Source organism: Sciurus vulgaris, assembly GCF_902686455.1.
Source record: "Sciurus vulgaris genome assembly, chromosome: 2".
Lineage (NCBI taxonomy): Eukaryota > Metazoa > Chordata > Mammalia > Rodentia > Sciuridae > Sciurus > Sciurus vulgaris.
In genome coordinates, this window is record NC_136462.1 from 93,301,380 (window position 1) to 93,320,670 (window position 19,291).

The following is a 19,291-nucleotide window of genomic DNA, read 5'->3' on the forward strand; positions in this document are numbered from 1 at the left end:
AATGATTAAAATATATGCCAAACTGTATTCCCAATGAGTAATTCAACTGGCATAGACATCTTCATCTCCCCACTCGAGACTGTCTTCCCATCCCACCATAAAAGATTGCTGTGTACAAAAAGACCCTAGGATGTCTTTACTGAAGAGAGAACTCTTTACATGATTATGTTCTAGCTTTTATCACAATATCACTTTACATCATTTTTATTCAACTATATGAACAATCTATTTTCTAAAATAAAAAGTACAACATAACCCAGTAGTAATTCCAATTAAGTTATACACACATCAATATATCTATCTTCTTTGTTTTAATTTAGAATTAAATTCAGTGACTTTTTGAAAACTAGACTCCCAATTTCAAAAAAGGGACATACTGTTGTTGTTAAATATTGCTCTAAATGATGAAGGCAGATCTAACAAAAGAAGCCACAAATAAATCTCCTAAGAATGAAACAGTATTTTACACTAGCTATGATTGTTCTCCAAAATATCCAATCATCTCAGTACTACTTAAAATATACAGTTTTATTTTTAAAATTAATTTGAATAAAAAGAAGTTGATAGGATAGACAGTAACCATTCAAAATGACTTTCAAAACCTTCAGGAAAAAATTCTCCTTCTGTAACCTGAAGGAAAAGGAAGTAACACTGAAAGTGACAACCTTATCAGCTACAGATATCAGAAAAGGAAGGTACTTCCATTTCATCAGCAGAGGAGAAAGTTGTTTTCAGTGCCTACAGTCACCAAAGACTGGTAAAGAATTTAACTCCATCTGGGGTAGAGGAGTCAGATCAACAAATGAAACCACTGCTTGTCAGTACTCAGGGAGGAAAAACCTATGCCCCAGCCATTGGTATCCACAGAGTGTGTTGTGGCAAGATATACTCTATCACAGACCAACAAATGGATTTGGCCAAGGCAAAATTGAGTAAGGTTTCAAACACTTCTAAAGAAAACAGAAAGCCCACAGAAAGGACAGCAGTAAAGAAAACATAACCACAAAGGAAACTTAGGCATAAAATATGGATATTTGATGCCAGAGAAGAAAACCTAAGAGCGACTTACAGGCTTTATACATCAGCCAGGCTTATTGAGTTAAATATCCATAAAAAATAAAGCCCAATTCATCTTTTCCATCGGTGAAAACTCATATAGCCATCTCTCCTGTTGTACTGAAATGAGGAAGGGTCATTTATTCCACTAAAGACAGAGCAAAATTTCCCCAAAGAACTAGAGACATGGGACAGAGACCAAAAGAATACAAGTAAATTACAGTCACATATGAGCAAGGAAAAAACACTTTTTTAAAAACCTTATAGATCACAATTCCAAAGATTGTTACTAATGAAAAAAAAAATGATAGTTGAATAACACCAAAATTTACAAAACACTTTCACACGTTTTCTCATCCTCTTACAACTCTGGGAAATAGGCTGGGTAGATATCAGTATCTTCTAACTTTTGGGGAGGAAAAAAAAAAAAGAGTCAAACAAAGTTAAGTGACTCATTTAAGGTCATATAAGTAGTATGAAACAGAGACAAAACTTCAAGTTTTTTTAATACAAATATTATACTCTTTATTATACCATTATTATATAAAACTCCTACTGAAATCCACCCAAAACATACTAATAAAATTCTGGTCAATCTAACCATGCACTGCTTACTTATCAGTCCTGCAGCCAATCTCAGAATTGTCAATATAAAACTGCTTTCACACTCTGGTAATTTTTTGAAAAACCTCAATAAAGGAAGAACTTCAGAACTGAATCCTTCCTATAAAAAATAACTTATTCTGACCATTATGATTGCATTTAATGAATTCAATTTTACCCTCTCAACACTGATGAGCCACCGCCAGTGTTTGTCAAAACTAATAACAAAATATAATGTCTGTTTCCCCACGGCAAATCCCTACTTGTTCCCTCACCTACTTCCATAATGCATTGTCATTTATAACCTCTGACAGTTGTGCCACATTTCCTACATTACTTAGAAACCAAGCATAGTAATTTTAGAAGGTTTTGTACTAGAAATTGGTTTCCTAAAGAAAAGGTAACCCTCACTTTTCAGTAGAGTTAACTCATGAGGATGACTTAGTTTTCATGCACTACTTTTTCAGCATGAAAAATATTTTCAATTAATTTTTATTTTGACAAATCTTGATCAATAGAATTTTCATTGTAATTCTTCCTTGGGCTAATAAATAGAATTTGAGAGTTATGACAACATAGTACATTGCAGAATAAGGAGCACTGTTGTATAAGTCTATTTCACAGGTATAATAATCTGCATATAGTGGGGGAAGGAAGAGGATGGAGTAAAGATAAGACTTCATCAGTTCTTAGTGCTATTCAAAGAAGAAAGAAAAACTTAATCTGGTACATAATTACTAGAATTCTACAATGAAACAGAGACCATTTATTAGACTTTAATACAACCTGGAAGAATATCCCTCACCACCAATTGGTTCCTTGTTTTCCAAAACAGTTTTCTAATTTGGTTTTCCAAATTCTGATCCTAAAAGCATTGCCTACAATGGAAGAAATTAATATTCCTCATTCCAACTACAATTAACAGATTCTTGATTATCAAAAAAAAAAAAAAACTTCTTGTGATTTTGGTTAACACAAATCAATCATCCAGAATTTCATTTGTATTGAACCTGCAGATAAAAACTGTGTTCTGCAAAACTAAGGACCAGATCACAAACTGAAGGAGTTACCAGGCTCTTACTTTGATATCTCTTTCTTTCAAAGAAATAACTCCATTTATAAAGAATTGCTTCACCAAGGGAACAGAAAAGGAAAACACATATTGAGCAATAGACAAATGTCTTGTAAACTACAGAATGTCTGCACTAAAAGGGACTGGAGGGACCTTCTATCTGAGCCTTACTGTTTTGCAGATGAGAAGTTACACTGCATCCTAGAGATTAAGTTACATATCCAGGGTCTTAAAGTTAGTTGGAGGCGGGCATTTAACACAGGTCTCCTGACTTCCCTAAGTCAGTGGTTTTCCCATTAAACAACACTGCCTACTTCATCCTAAAACAGTTAAGAACAACTCTGAAGTCACCCGAATTCAAATACCAGTTCCCCTACTTCTTACCCCTGATAGAAAGTGATTTAACTTCTCTAAGCCTCACTGTATTCATCTGTAAATAGAAACAAAAATATTTTCTAAAAGAACTAAATGAAAAATAAATATGAAGTGCTTATCACAGAGCCCAGAACAAAGTAAGAACTCAATAGAAATCATGGATTAAGTAACACAATTACAATTTAAACATACATAATATGAACCTTACATCAAATAACTCTCTAAACCACAATAGTGTTACCTTGCTATGATACACATACTTCCTAAGTACATTAATTTTAATTATAATTATGCCAGAGAAACAGTGTAATAGTAAAAAAAATCAGGATCTAAAAATAATACCACCAAGATATCATTTCTAAATGCTTAATTTATCTTTTTATTAGAATGTAATTGACTTTATTTTTAAGTGTCATATGTCAAAGCTTACCTACTTACAAATAATCATACATAATTTTGAAAAGTAACCAGATCCTAATTAAGTGAGAAAACTTTCTATAGTCATTCTAAACCATAAATCTTAGTAATAAGCACATTTGACTAGGAAACTAATTTATTCACCTTTTTAAAATGCTATGATTTAATAATTACCAACACAAAAAGTTATAAAACTAGTTAGAGATGTCCCAAGTACTCCTCACCCCAATAGTAACATCTTATATACCACAGTATATCATCAAAACCAGGAAACTGATGTTGGTGCTAATTGAGATAATTCACACAGCATAAAATTCATCATTATAAGTGTACAACTCAATGGTTTTCATATTCCCAGATTTGTACAACCATAACCACCAACTAACCATCTTTTAAGGTCACCACAGCATAACTCTAAAGACCATAATGTCAAATGTCTTCATTTTTTAAATCTACCTAGTTCAAGTTAGAGATAACTTTTCATTTTTATTAGTAATAACCAGCTTTTTCAGAATTCACTTTTATTTATGCATGTTTACACCAACATATATTAAGATACTAATTCTACAAAGATGTAATTCTTGCCCTTTAAAAAGTTTGCGGCCTAGTAAAAGGCAGACATCTGAAATGGTACATTTTGAGGTGATAAGGTCCCTCAGGCACTGCTCAGCGACACTGGGGAGGGAGTCTATCCTGGAATAAGAGGTGGTAAGAGTCTGATCCATGCAGGCAGAGAAGACAGCACATGAAGATGAGACCAGACAATGCTGGAAAGGGAGGCAGCAACCAGGCACAATGGCACACAGCTATAATCCCAGCTATTCAGGAGCTTGAGGCAGGAGTATTGCAAGTTCAAGGCCAACCTCAGCAAATTAGTGAGCTTCTCAAAATAAAATTTCTAAAAAGGGATTTATTTTAAAAATAAAAAATTTAAGCTGGGTGCAGTGGCACACGCCTGTAATCCCAGCAACTTGGGAGACTAAAGGAGGAGGATCACAGAGTTCAAAGCCAGCCTCAGCAAAAAGTGAGGCACTAAGCAACTCAGTGAGACCCCGTATCTAAATAAAATACAAAATAGGGCTGGTATGTGGCCCAGGGCCAGATGCCCTTGAGTTCAATCCCCAGTACCCCCCAAAAAAAGAAAAAAGTTTTAAAAGGTGTAGCTCAGTGGTAGAGCACTTGCCTAGCACGCATGAGGCCCTGGATTCAATTTCTCTAGTATCTCAAAAAAAAAAAAAAAAAGAAAAAAAAGAAAAAGAAAGGCAGCAGAAAGATCATAGAAGTCCTTCTAAAAGTCTACGAATTGACAATGGAAAAACCATGAAGGATTTGTAAAAAGAGAAAATGATCAGAGTTGCATTTGGGAAGCACATGAAAGATGGGAATAGGTCTATAATGCCACAGTTAGATTAAAACCTAGACAATCTAGCTAGCAAGAACAGACAGGGAGCCAGGGAATGCATTGCATTCAGCTCTAAATACTTAGCATTGGCCCAGGAGAGGGTCTTATTCCCAGCTGCAGGTCACTCTGGCAGAGTCTTGCTCAGTGAGGTGTTCAACATGATTCGTTGATTGTTGAATTTTTTAAATACCACCCCCACATGAAGGATAAGCTCTGAGGACTTATAAAATTGTTATATTTATCATGTAGACAAGATAAAGAAAAGTGTTCTAGATTACAATTTAGCTTAACTAAATATCAAACTAAGACAAATCACTTAAATTTTTTTATTATTTTTATTTATCTTTTAATTTTTTACAGACTGCATTTTGATTCATTGTATACAAATGGGGTACATAATTTCGTTTCTATGGTTGTACACAATGTAGATTCATACCATTTGTGTAATCATACACGTACACAGGGCAATGATTTCTGTTTCATTCCACCATTTTTCATACCCCCTCCCTCTCATTTTCTTCTACATAAAGTTCCCCCATTATTCTCTCATTCCCCACCCCCACCCCCATTATATATCATCCTCCACTTATCAGGGAAAACATTCAGCTTTGGTTTTTTGGGCTTGGTTTATTTCACTTAGCATGATATTCACCAATTCCATCCATTTACAAACACCATAATATTATTCTTCTTTATCGCTGAATAGTATTCCATTGTATATATATATATATATATATATATACGAGAGTTTCTTTATCCATTCATGTGTGAAGGGCATCTAGGTTGGTTCCACAATCTAGCTATTGTGAACTGAGCTGCTATAAACATTGATGTGGCTGTGTTACTGTAGTTTGCTGATTTTAGGTCCTTTGGGTATAAACCGAGGAGTGGGATAACTGAGTCAAAAGATGGGTCCATTCCAAGTTTTCTTAGGATTCTCCATACTGCTTTCCAGAGTGACTGCACCAATTTGCAACTCCACCAGCAATGTAAAAGTGTGCCTTTTTCCCCACATCCATGCCAACATCTATTATTGTGTTCTTGATAAAAGCCATTCTAATTGGAGTAAGATGAAATCTTAGAGTTGTTTTAATTTGCATTTCTCTAATTACTAGAGATGTTGAACACTTTTTCATATATTTATTAATTTCCTGTGTGTCTTCTTCTGTAAAGTGTCTGTCCAGGTTCTTGGCCCATTTATTGATTGGGTTCTTTGTATTTTTGTTGTAAAGTTTTGTAAGTTCTTTATAAATTTTGGAGATAACTGCTCTATCTGAAGTGCATGTGGAAAAGATTTTCTTCCCCTCTGTAGGCTCTCTCTTCACATTCTTGATTGTATACTTTGCTGAGAAAAAGCTTTTTAGTTTGAGTCCATTCCATTTATTGATTCTTGCTTTGATTTCTTGTGCTTTGGAAGTCTTATTGAAGAAGTCTGATCCTAAGCCAACATGATGAAGATTTGGGTCTACTTTGTCTTCTATTAGGTGCAGGGTCTCTGGTTTAATTCCTACGTCTTTGATTCATTTTGAATTGAGTTTTGTGCAGGGTGAGAGGTAGAGGTTTAATTTCATTTTACTGCACATGGATTTCCAGTTTTGCCAGCACCATTTGTTGAACAGGCTATCTTTCTCCATTGTATGTTTTTAGCTCCTTTGTCTAGTATGAGGTGACTGTATTTATGTGGTTTTGTCTCTGTGTCTTCTATTCTGTACCATTGGTCTGCCCGTCTATTTTGGTGCCAATACCATGCTATTTTTGTTACGATTGCTCTGTAGTATAGTTTAATGTCTGGTTTGTGACTTTTTCTATTCAGGATTGTTTTGGCTATTCGAGGTCTCTTGTTCTTCCAGATGAAGTTCATGATTGCTTTCTCTATTTTTTAAAATTTTATTTTATTCTTTATTCTTTCTTTCTTTCTCTATTTTTGGTACTGGGGATTGGACCCAAGGGAGCCTTACCACTGAACTAAATTCCCAGTACTTTTTCATTTTTTAAATTTTGAGACAGGATCTCACTAAATTGATGAGGGTCTCTCTAAATTGCTGAGGTTAGCCTCAAACTTGCAATCCTCCTGCCAAGGACTCCTCAGTCTCTGGTATCACAGGAGTACACCATCACACCTGATGAGAGAATTCCTTTAAACAGTTAAGTGTCTACCATCACACATAGTTGCAACATTAAACCATAGATTTTCAGTATTCTTTCTTCATCCCCAACCTGTTTCTCCAGATTATAACTGGGTATTTATTTCTGCTTACATCTCATCCTACTCCATCCTCAGTTGCTCTGGGTTTGATCTTTTGTTTCTTCCTTTAGCCAACTATTTTAATTCTCCATTCAATTTCTCTAACTTCAGCTATCCATAGAAAAGAGTCCCTTGGCCATGAACAAAGACATTCAACCCCAAAGTAAAGACACAATAGACACACAGTCTCACTTGAGCTAATAATTTTTTTTAAAAAGTAAATAGAAAACTCTAAATATTTAATAGCCAATCTAACTAAAATCCAGTTTTCAGGAATCTTTAGGTTGGAGCCCCAAAATGTCAAGACAGATTTCCATTCATATTATCTCAAGTTCCAGTTAACTACAATACATAACATTCTTATGTTAAATAACAACTTGAAAGATATTCATATGTGAGATATGTGTGTCTATATATGTATATTAACATATGCACTTTTGTATATATTACCTGCATTATGATACTTTTTTAAAACACCTCCTGCCACACAAAAACCATAAGTCAAGTATATCCAGGCAATGATGGCAATAAGAAATGGCAATAGGAGTGCTGAGAGTGAGGAAGAGTCCTGCTTCACAAGAGGAAGGCCCTGTATTCAATCCCAGCACCAAAAGAATAATAAGAAATTATAAGAGATTATATGAAAAGAGTGGCCAGATGTATAAATTAGCATAAAGCAAAGGAAATAAGAGATAAACAGAAAAGCTATCATGTCAGGAAAGATGATAGAAAACAAAATTGTGGAATTCAGGATGTGAGGGGAAAGTAAAGTTTCTACACTTAGAGCACTTGCCCAACATACATGAGGCCCTGGGTTCCATTCCCAGCCCCACAAAATAAATAAATAAATTTCACTTCTTTTGTCACTGTCTTTCAACCAGAAAGTAAAGGTATCTTATGTGAGATATACTACTAGTAAAAAATAGTTCATAACATTTTGTAATTACATATTGAAAGATCTAATTTGTAGAACATCATATCTGCCTCTTAAAAAATGTATTCTACTGTCATGCACAACTAATTATAACAAATAAAAAATAAATAAAAATAAACTTGAAAAAGGCAAATGGAAAGATGAACATATACCACTTGCATCCTTTCAATAATAAATAAGTTTTTGGAAAGTTGAAAAAAAAACAAATTAATAAGTTCTCACACTCATTACATATTTATCATCTGAAAAACAATCATCAGACTTTCTAGTGTACCAAATGTTAAAAATTTGAATGAGCAATACTTCCTTTATCATAAAAATTATTAGAAAACAATTCTTAGATGTGCTTTCTATAATGTGACTATTCATTTAAACAAGTTTGTCTAAATTATTCAAGACATAGTTAAAAGAAAGCGTGTGCTAATTTTTCAGATCATTTATTCTACTTATAAAGCCTGACACAGCACAGCAATAGTTAATTCAGTATCTTACGTGCTGCAACTACTTCAAGCAAACTCCTATGCACATTTTTTAACCTATTTCAAATGTACTAGAATCTGTAGTTGGGCATAATTTGAGGTTATACTCTAGTACTAGGATAATCTTTTTTTTTTTTTTTTTTTTTTTTTTTTTTGGTGCTAGGGATTGAACCCAGGTGCTTGTGCATGCTAGGCAAGCACTCTACCAACTGAGCTATATCCCAGCCCCTTATATCAGATTTTACCTCTCAAAAGCAAAAATTTCTTTGATAGAATAATCTGAGTGGTCTCCCAAGAAACTGATGGGATATTCTGTTGCACAAGTAAGTGTATATTGTAGAAATGCAGGTTCAATACACCATAAAACATTCCAGGCATCTTTGCCAGTCCATGGAGTCCTTCTGACCTACAAACTTCCAATTCCAATAATAACATTCAAGGTTTGAATTTTTCTAGAGGCCAAAATCTGAAAAAGGGCAGGCTGGGTACTTTTTCCAGCCTAAATAATTCCTAGAAGTTCATAAGCTCCTTCAGTGAATTGATTGATTCTGCTTTATTGTGTTATAATCAAGGTTTTTATCTGCTTAGTTCATGTCTAACAAAGAATCTTGGTGGGACCTGCCTAGAGCATTTGGAATTCTCTGGGAATCCTGAAATCAACTCTTTCACTTAGGTATTCTCAAAACTAAGCTGGGGCCATGCACAGTGGTAAATGCTTGTAATCCCAGGGCCTAGAGAGAGACTGAGACAGGAGGATAGCAAGTTCAAAGTCAGCCTCAGCAACTTAGCAAGGCCCTAGGCAACTCAGTGAGATCCTGTCTCTAAAATATTTAAAAAGGCTGGGGATGTGGTTCAGCAGTAAAGTACCACTGGGTCCAATCCCTGGTACCCCCATCACCCCCATCTCAAAAAAAGAAAGCTAGGTGGGGCACAAACTAAAGGCCCTTTAGTTAAATCAGGATGCAGAGAAAAAAGGTTCCACAGCAGCCTAGAGACGAAGGACAATTTGCCTGACTATGAAAGGTCAAACTATGAAGATCCCAAATGTTTCAGCTTATTCCTGCTACATGTTCAATGACAGTAGCCAGACATTAGAGTGTGCCCCGGGATATGCTGTGGTATGCCGTTTTGATGTACCACTATTTTTTTCAGATCTTGGGTCTGTGGGCTTTTACTAATTTTTTTGGCTCTGATAATTATTAGTACTTCACAGCAAGCCCCCTTAATCTCTCCAACAAAGGAGTGCTCCTATTGTCAGTTATCCCCTATTCATCAGTCTTTAGACTATCCTTTCTTTCTCTCATTTTCCAAAGCAAAATAACCTATTAGCATTGGCATTCTGCCAAACATTGATTGCCCAAATGCCCAGCAGTGCTTTCTTGGAGGTTCCCATTCCCAAAGCTCTAGCCTGGCATTGTGTTGAGAGCTAAAAGTGCACCCTGTGTAGGGCTGGGAGATTTGGAGCTGGTAGGCTATGGAACCAGGGAAGCACTCCTGGATCTTCTAGAGAAGTTATTTTAGGTGGACACTTAGGTTTAGGTATAGAGACGTTGAAATGTGCCTTTTAGGGCTGCATGGGTCACGTTTCTTAACTGTTCATACACACAATTAAAGTCGCACTGTATCCATCAAAAGATTTTTGAGGGGCTGGAGTTGTGGCTCAGTGGTAGAACACTTGCCTGGCATGTGTGAGGTCCTGGGTTCAATACTCAGCCCCACATATAAATAAATAAAATAAAAGATCCACTGACAACTAAAATAATATATTTTTAAAGAGGGGGCTGGGATTGTGGCTCAGTGGTAGAGTGCTTGCCTCGCATGTGTGAGGCAATGGGTTCAATTCTCAGTACCACATACAAATAAATAAATAAATAAATAAATAAATAAATAAATAAATAAATAAATAAAGGTTCATCAAAAACTAATAAAAATTAAAAACAAAAAGATTTTTGAACCTCAGCTAAAAGTTGAAATTTGACAACCTCTCCCCTTTTTTTCATCAGGTTGCTAAAATGATACCAAAGAGAAGAGGTCTTTTGGAAATAAAATTCATGTGTAGTTGCTGCAACCACAGAATTAAGATTGAAATCTGAATCCACCTTTTTGTTATATGATGTCATTGCTCTGGAAAGAACCTTAATTTGTGTTGTACAGTTTTAGAATTAGATTTAATTCAACACCAGCTTTATGCATTTATTTTTAGTTTGGACTGACTCCTCTCAGCATGTCACATATGATTGAAATTTACTGACAGTAATTTTCCCTAAGCAAGTACATTTCTGTTATTTGACTCAATTATACCAGAGTAAGACAGATAAACATAAAGGAAAAACCAAAGACTCATCTTCATCTGTTCTATCTAGAATCAGACTACTGATCTCAGCCTAGAATGACCTCTGCCTATCCCAACATCCCATTTTCTGCTTTGGGCAATTTTTCATAACCTTGCTCAAATCTCACCTCAATTGAGAAATAACTTATTAATTTTAGAGTCCCTCCCCTCTCCCAGGCTCCCCCGTACATTTGCACTGCCACAGCATACCACTTGTCTGAGCCCCTAATTTCATTATGTTTATAGTTTGCTATTTGTGTTTACAATTTCTAGCTAAATTGTAAGTTCTTGGATGACAAAGGTACTTACTCTTCCTTTTACTCAATGTCTTAAGTTGTGCAGAAAAATTGTTTTTAAAAACAACTAAATATACAAAAATCACATTGTTTAGGTGAGGGAGAACAAAAAAAAAAAAAACCTCATAAATATAAAGGCACCAAGTTAGTATAACAATCCCACTGTAAAATCCTTAGAATCCTGCCCACTTGAAGAAAGGTGTGTACACCTACAAACAACCTAGCTTTCACCTTACAAGAATAGAAAATCAGTTAAGACTATTCAGAAATAAAGCAAATGTTAGAAATGTAACTTTTTTCATTCTTTGCTTCTTCTTTCTCACATTTGATATCCAATCAATAAGACTTGTCAATTTTACCTACTAAATGTCTCTAACCCCCTAGTAGTGACTTACCTGGAAACCTTAATAAACTACACTGCTGAACTCCATCTCTAGTTTTTGTTTTACAACATCTCGGATGGAGCCAATAATTTATAATTCTAACAATTACCCAGCTGATACTGATGCTGCAGTCCAGGGACCACACTTCGAAAATATCACTGTTTTAACGCATTCCTTACTGTATCTTCCATGCTTTTGACAGAGTTCACAATTTCTACAAAAGGGAAAAAGAGTCCTTGGGTTGTAGCATGGGAAGAAGACTTGAATGATGCATTAGAGTAATTAGATTTGTTCTTGATCTTGAATAGGTTCCTTGGTGGGCAGTAGACTTCTGAGGTATTGAAATGATCATTAATACTCAGGAATGAGACCTAAAGCATTTCTAGAGTTGTCCACAGTGACTCAAAATTTGAACCAGCAGATGAGGTCATGGTCATACAAGGAGTCAGAAAAAGAGGAGGGGGAAATGAAAGCAACAATCACTGTCAATGGGGTGTTTTCTGTAGACAAGTGAATGGAGCTATTGTACACAAATTCAGTGATTGCCAAGCATGTGGTCCAATTATTTTGCCTGTATGAGCATGGCACGGAAAGATCTATTTGGAGAACTTGATTCACACAAGTTTGTGTTTAGCCTGATGTATAGCAGACCAAAACCTAGAGAATCTGAACCTAAGAATTTTGACAAGTTCCTGTCTTCCAAATCTAGAACACAATGGAAGGAAGTTAGAAAGATCACAAAAGTAAACACCATCCTTAGAAATAATAAATTGCAACTGATAAAGAACCAATACAGCGGTCTATCTTGTTCAAAAACATTGACAAAAATAATGAGATTATATAGTAGCCTTGAGAGGCAAGAGGTCTATAATTTAAATCTAGGATTTAATCTCCCAGAAAAACTGGAGTTTGGAGTATGCACACTTAGACTCTACCCTCCTCAGGCTATCTTTGACTCTACCTAAATTTAAAGTGTTTATAAAAGTTCAAAGGGTTGTATTGGTCACCGGAGTCTAGAGTCTTGAAGGAAGGGAAGACCTGCTTCAAAGCTAGAATAGACATACGACTGGGTACTTTGCTCTCTTAAGGGAAACACCATTCACTCTGCAACATGGAAATGAAGATGGTTTAGTACCCTTCATATTTATCAGCTACATAAGAAAACTATTCAGGTTGTTGACCTGAGCCCGACAGGTCAAGGTCAGGAAACAAGAGGGATGATGACTGCCACTTGGCCTTCAGGAAAGCAACATTACCCTTCCTTAAGCACCATGCAGGTATAAAAGAGAAGGTTGATACCAATCCTCTGTGGTATTCACATTTGTTGTACAAGCACTGACTAGGCACGACTAAAGGAAGAGTGACAAACAGCTGCTCCATGAAAAAGGGTCTGCAGAACACACAGAATATTATGATGAAGCTGTCGAAGATGAATTCCGATTAAAATAGACAACTAGAAACAGGTTGAGCAGCATGGTTGGAACAAAAGTTTTTGAAAATGAAGCTGTGAGGGTGTCTGCTTCTTGTTTTATGTGGTACTGACTTAGAGGAAAGAAGTGAAGAAGGTTTCTATAGCTCTGGTGATCCCTACATTCAAAATCCTAATTCTGGCAGATCTCTGACACTCCATGATGCAACGCACTACACAGTATTCATTTGATCTAAGCCCTCTAAACCTGCAGAGATGAGGGGGAAAAAAACCTGAAAGACCTGAAATCCTAAGAGACAAGCCAAAAAGTCACAGGAGCTTACAGACTGGGGCTCCATTAATTCAACAAAGGATAATTGCAGAAAGTTAACAGAGACCTCAAAGACTCCATAAATACCACATTTACATACTGTACTTTTCACCAGGGAGATGGTTGAAGAGCAAATGGTTTGCAATGGGATGGGTTGAGATTACAGAAGAGTTATACAGTTGTTAGGAAATGTTTATTGTTTTCAGGTATAAGAAATCTTAAAGTGTTGAAGCTAACAAAGCAATCATGCTGCACAAACAAATCAGAACAAATATTTATTGAACTATAACTGTGTATGGCTTTGAACGAGGTGCTATAATTCTTAGGGTTCGTGATTTACAGTTTTCTCTTACTCTCTCCTTTGTAAATTCTAAAATACAATCTAACATAGAAATACTTTGGATCGTTTTAAGAACTTTAATATAGTAATTATTACATCATTGACAAATCTCTTCTAAAATTAATGCCTTAGCTCTTATTTTGTGTTATACATTTTCATACCTATACCTAAACCACTGCAAATGTACAACAAAAATGTCTTATTTTAAGTCTGATATGAATCAGATTATGATAAATGAGTCCCTGGGAAATTATAGCAAATAAAGGACTCAAAAATCATATTCTTTTTTATTAAACACTATGTTGAATAGCCTCTTCTAGTATATTCATTCTAAATATTTAACAGAATGCAAATTCATACAAATACCCATGAGTAAAATCTGCTGTGGTAAATGCTCTGGATCTCTCTCGGATTCCACTGACTCTTCCTTAAACAGGAAAAAGAATGAGTACACAATTGCATATCTAGAATTTACCTTCCAGACAAAAAAAGACAGATTTCAATTAGTTTATACAATAAATATTTAATATAGAAATGAAGAAACAATATAAGTGCTTTTAGGATTTCTAGAAGGCTAATTTTGGAATTATCTTAGTTTCAAGAGTTAGTCTAACTGACTTGCTATTGTAACAGAGATCCTGAGAAAGCATAATTATCTGTTAAAATTTAAAAATGTAAATCAATATGAAAATACAACAACTTTGTGTTTTTCTCTGTGAATAAAATTATCTTAATTTTCTAACAACATCCCTTTTGCATTAATGAAACCAAGGCTTCCACTTACCAAATATGAAGCAGAAATTCTTAGAAAAGACAAATCATACTCCAGGAATAAATACCCCTCTGAAGCCAAAGACTTGGTAGGATAGAAGGAAGGTAAATATGAACTCCTGGAATTTAAAAAAGGATCCCAATAAAGAATCAAGCTATCCCAGTCTAGGATCTTAAGATTTCATAGAAATTAACCAGAAATCATTTTAAAGGCACTTAAGGTATTAACGGATTTATTTCTTTAAAAAGAATAAAACAGGGGCGGGGGATATAGCTGAGTGAGTAGAATGCTTGCTTTACAAGCACAAGGCCCTGGGTTCAATCCCCAGCACTATAAAAATAAATAAATAAATAATAAATAATAAAAAGAACAAAACATTTTCCAATTCTATGTTTTACTTGAATAAGCCACAATGTATATAATATATTACTGTTTAAGTGGTCCTTATTATTTGTAATATTTCCAAATAATTTTCTTTTGACTATAAAATAAGTATTAATATTTCCATTTTACAGATGAGGAAATTAAGTTAGAGATGAAATGACTTAGGAAATCAGAATGGAGAGAAAAAACAAAAACGGATTTAAGAGATAAAACAACCCTTTTTTTTTTTTTTTAATTATAATAGGGCCGCCTACTAACATTTAGCAAGTTCCTCTGACCTCATAGACCTATTTTTTCAACATTAAAATAGAAATAATACCACCTACCTCTCAAATGGTTGATGTAAGGTGTAAGCAAAGCATCTAACAGCACACTCAATACATAATTAGGCATTTGAAAAGTGCTCTCTCACCAACCCTCCATTCCATTCACCTTGTATGATAGATATGTAATCAATCCATAATGCTATTGTGAAGGAAATGAGATAACAATACATGTAGAGTGCCTGGCAAGCACAGGACTCAATTCATTTGCTCTCTCCCTCCCTCAGCCTAGGTCCCAAAATTACTAAGCGGATGAGCCACAATCAAATCAAAATATTGGTTCCTCTATAGAACTGCCTCCTAACATTCATTTTATTTATGGTAGTAAATTATTTAAAAGTCAGTTTAACCTGGCTACTTAATCAGTTATTTTAATGTATCCCCACCAAAATCAAATTCACTTCTAGGATACCTTTTCCTTTCAGGAATAACAACAACAAAAAAAAAACTATTAAAATTTCTCACTTGAAATATGTATTTTTTCAATACATGTTTCCACTGAAAAATCAGACAATGTATATCTTAATAATTTATAAATTATTATAACATGAAAGATAGTTAAAAATATATTCTTTAGGATATTACATGCCTAAGCATTTAAATGATTCCATTCAGTTTGAGTTAAAAGACATCAGATGGCTTTCTCATTTTTCATTTTTCCTACTTTTCTCCCAAATAAAATAACAAAGTAAGGTAGTAAATGTGGAACATAAATATAGATATGCATAATAAAACAGATAAGTGAAAAATATGGACCAGTTCTACATTTATGAGGCAATGACCTTCAAAACTGGCAGGGAGCTATTAACAATGTTCTTCACAGGGGAGCAATTATATTACAACCCTCCAATGTATACTTTCATTCCTCATGGTCTACAAATACATTTGCATATCAGAAAGAACGAAATAGTCTGATAACTGTGGCAACCTTCCTTGAGAAGACATAAGGCATTCTGATTACCTTAATAATCACATCCTAAATGCCAGATCAGTATAGCTGCATTATGAAACTCTAGACCAATACTTTGACAGAAATGCTTACAACTGAAATTTACCAATGTAGCTATCATGATTTCAACCCAGTGATACATTTCTAATCCTGTAATAACCTAAGTGGTCTCTGATTATCTCAAAAGTCATAAAAATCCTTCTAAAATAAAAACCTTATTTAAACACAAACATGACATAACACTTCAAGGAAAAAGAGTTCAAATTATCACCCAAAAATTTTATATATACAGTACAATTTTTAAAATATTGGAAATATTGGTTAACCTAATAAAAAGCTTACCTATCCTTTCCATACTACTTTAACAGACTGTGTACCAGTGTTTGACAAATAAGCACTTGCATACACAAACACTATAGAAATGTACAGGACAGTTGCTAAGAAAAGCTCAATCTCTGATCAAAAAGCTATATGTAAAAATATTAATTGCATATGATACTGTTTTTTTATTTAAGCTTTCCTCACGTGGGTTAAAACAAAAGCAATTCAAATAGTGGTGCCATAGAATGACATTACATATACTTTAGAATTCCTGTTTTTTAGATTCCATACAAGAATCACAATACACAATCATTAACACATCTACACTGACTACAGTGTGACCAATTACAACATGCTTAATTTTTTAATAGCATTAATAGCATTAAATTATAATAATGTAACATAAGGGAGCAGGAAAATGAACACAACTGTAATAGGATATAGCAAGCAATAAGTCCTGCTTAACTTAAAAATATTCTTTTTCTCAATGACAATGAGAGGGAAAAAAAAAAACTACCCACAATTGTAATACCAATCAACCAACCTCATAAGTTCCACCAACTGGGAAAAATAATTAATTCCCATTGTGATACCTTAAAACCACAAGGTTATCAATTGTTTCTAGTGGAGTGGTAATGTGAATTGTGTTCATTATACTTTATGCTTTGGCAAAAGTTAATGACCTGCTCCAGAAATTGTATTTCACTTCATACCGGAAAAGTATTCTTAAGACTCATGAAGTCTAAATCTCACATTGCCCTTGATAGGCTATTGTGTAAAAATGCCTTCAATTTTAAAACAAAAGGATAAAGACTTCGAATGTTATCAAATAACAAAGATATCAACTGCATGTTTTTTCCTCCTCCACTAAAACAAAAAACTCTACGTGGCACAATGATACAATAGACACAAAAAGTAGCATGCCACTCATTCATTAAGGAAATAATACATAACATTTCTCTACCATATTCAACTACAAAAATCCTTTCACTTGATGGCTAGCATCTTTGTGACCGTTTAATTCGTATTTAAGTGGCCTTAAAAAGATATTTTGAGCTCTTTCTTTACCCTCATGGATCTTTGGTAGCAGTCATCACTTAAGCCCAGAGCTGGTTTTGGGGGGAGGAAGGAAAGGGAAAGCGGAGACAAGGCTGAACTGAGTAGAGTCAGCACAGAGCAGCTGCTCTCATATACTACCCAGCGTCTTTTTCACACACCGCTATTTTCTGCTATTGAGCATTGTCAGCAGAAATAAATAAATAAATGGGGGTGGGGTACCAAAGAGGGTAAGACCCCAGCCGGCAGTTTTTGTCTATCACATCTGAGCCGAGAAGCCTCCTCTGGATTCTTGCTGCTAAGGAAAGGGATCAGGTGAGACCCTTCCGGGTCCAACTCAATTTGCTTCTCCACAAAGGGCAGTTACAAGCAGTGAGCACAGAATCCTCGCGGCTGATGAACTAAACACCGGGATCATTGTCAAATGTTTTCAATCTTTGACTTTATGAAGGAGAAGAGGGGGCTGACTGCATTCCTGGGAAAGACTACTACTCCTGATGTGGCACACAGCAGTAGTGCAGGAGCATAAGCAAGGGGTTGTAAAAATCCCTTCAAAAATACCAGGTTTTGAAATAAATGCTGTGCAGCATTATCGTATTGTTGGCGTTTTTTTAAGTCACTGATTCTGGCCACTGCCAATCACCCCAATCTCTGGGACTTGTTGCTAAGTCTCTACCTTACGCCCCCCAGAAATGCCCAACACAATAAGCTTTGGGGATCAAAAGGCGGGAGGGGGGCGCTAAATCTTTAAAGCCCAGAGGGCTGGGCTCCCTTCAATAGGCCACTCTGCATGGGCTGCGCGTTCAGTTCCACCTTCTGAGAGCTCTGACTCACAAATGCTAGGGGAGAAATTATGACATAAACCTTTATCCTTCCAACCAAAGACATAAGAAAAGCCGGCCAGCAGCCGTTGCTCAGCCGAGGAGTCGAAGCCTGCGCCCCTCGACGGGGCGGCCCATGAAGGAGCCTCCCGCCCTGCCCTCCTCCCTCTTGACGCCCTCGGAGCGTGCTCCCTAGCCAGAAGGGCTCGAGGAGCCAGAACCCATCGTCTTCACCTCGAAAGAGGGCAAGAGAGGAGTTGAGGGGCCGGGACGCGAGGACTCCCCGGAGGCAGCGCTGAGTATTGATCCCCGGCAGGGACTCCAGCGAAGGAGCCCTACACCGGGGCGGTTCTCCTCAGCCAGGATGGACAAAGCGCCGCGCTGGGGCTGAGGAGACCACCTGGCGGTGGCCACCCGCCAACTTAACCGACTCGTGAGACTCGGGGGCCCCGCGAGCGGGGCGGCGCGATGCTGACCTGAATGGTGCAGGTGTACTCGCTGTCGTCCAGCAGCCGCACGGTGCAGCTGTACTCGCGCTCCAGGCTCCTGCTGCTGCCGCTCATCAACCTGCTCAGCATCTTCCCGCCCGCTCGCCCGTCCCTGAGAGCGACGCGGCGGCGCTGCGGACCCTGGACCAGGCGCCCCTCAGCCCGGCAGCTCCGCGCCCGCCGGGGGCACCTGCACCATCACCCCGGCCCGATCGCCTCCGCTGCCTCCTACTGGCCCTGCTCCTTCTCCTTCTCCTCCTTCTCCCGAGTCGCCACCGCTTCCCCCAGCCCAGAACAAGCGCTGGGCTCTCTCTCCGGCGCCCCACTGCCCGTGCCCAGCTCTTGGGGCGGGGTCTCAGTCGGAGGGGGCCAATGGGGGTTAGCGCGGCAGAACTGAGTGGCAGACAGAAAAACCAATAGAGATAGGACATTGGGATGATGGGCGGGCGGGGAAAGCAATCACGGGAGAATAGTCATACTCAGCGAAGCTGGTCCAGCCCTCTA

General features: G+C 36.7%; 1 protein-coding gene across 8 annotated transcripts in view; it reads right to left on the reverse strand.

Moving 5' to 3' along the window:
* Window positions 1-19,087, reverse strand: part of FRMD5 (FERM domain containing 5) — a 331,122-nt gene extending 312,035 nt beyond the window's left edge. For 4 of the 8 annotated variants that reach the window (XM_079127783.1, XM_079127786.1, XM_079127785.1 and 1 more), the window contains exon 1: window positions 18,776-19,087. In XM_079127783.1, coding sequence (XP_078983909.1) covers window positions 18,776-18,877 — 102 coding nt within the window. In that variant the 5' untranslated portion in view covers window positions 18,878-19,087. Of the gene's footprint in view, window positions 1-14,457; window positions 14,479-18,775 lie in introns of those variants that run through there. The other 4 variants (XR_013761938.1, XM_079127782.1, XM_079127788.1 and 1 more) reach the window with 2 other exon arrangements.
* Window positions 19,088-19,291: the final 204 nt, after the last annotated feature.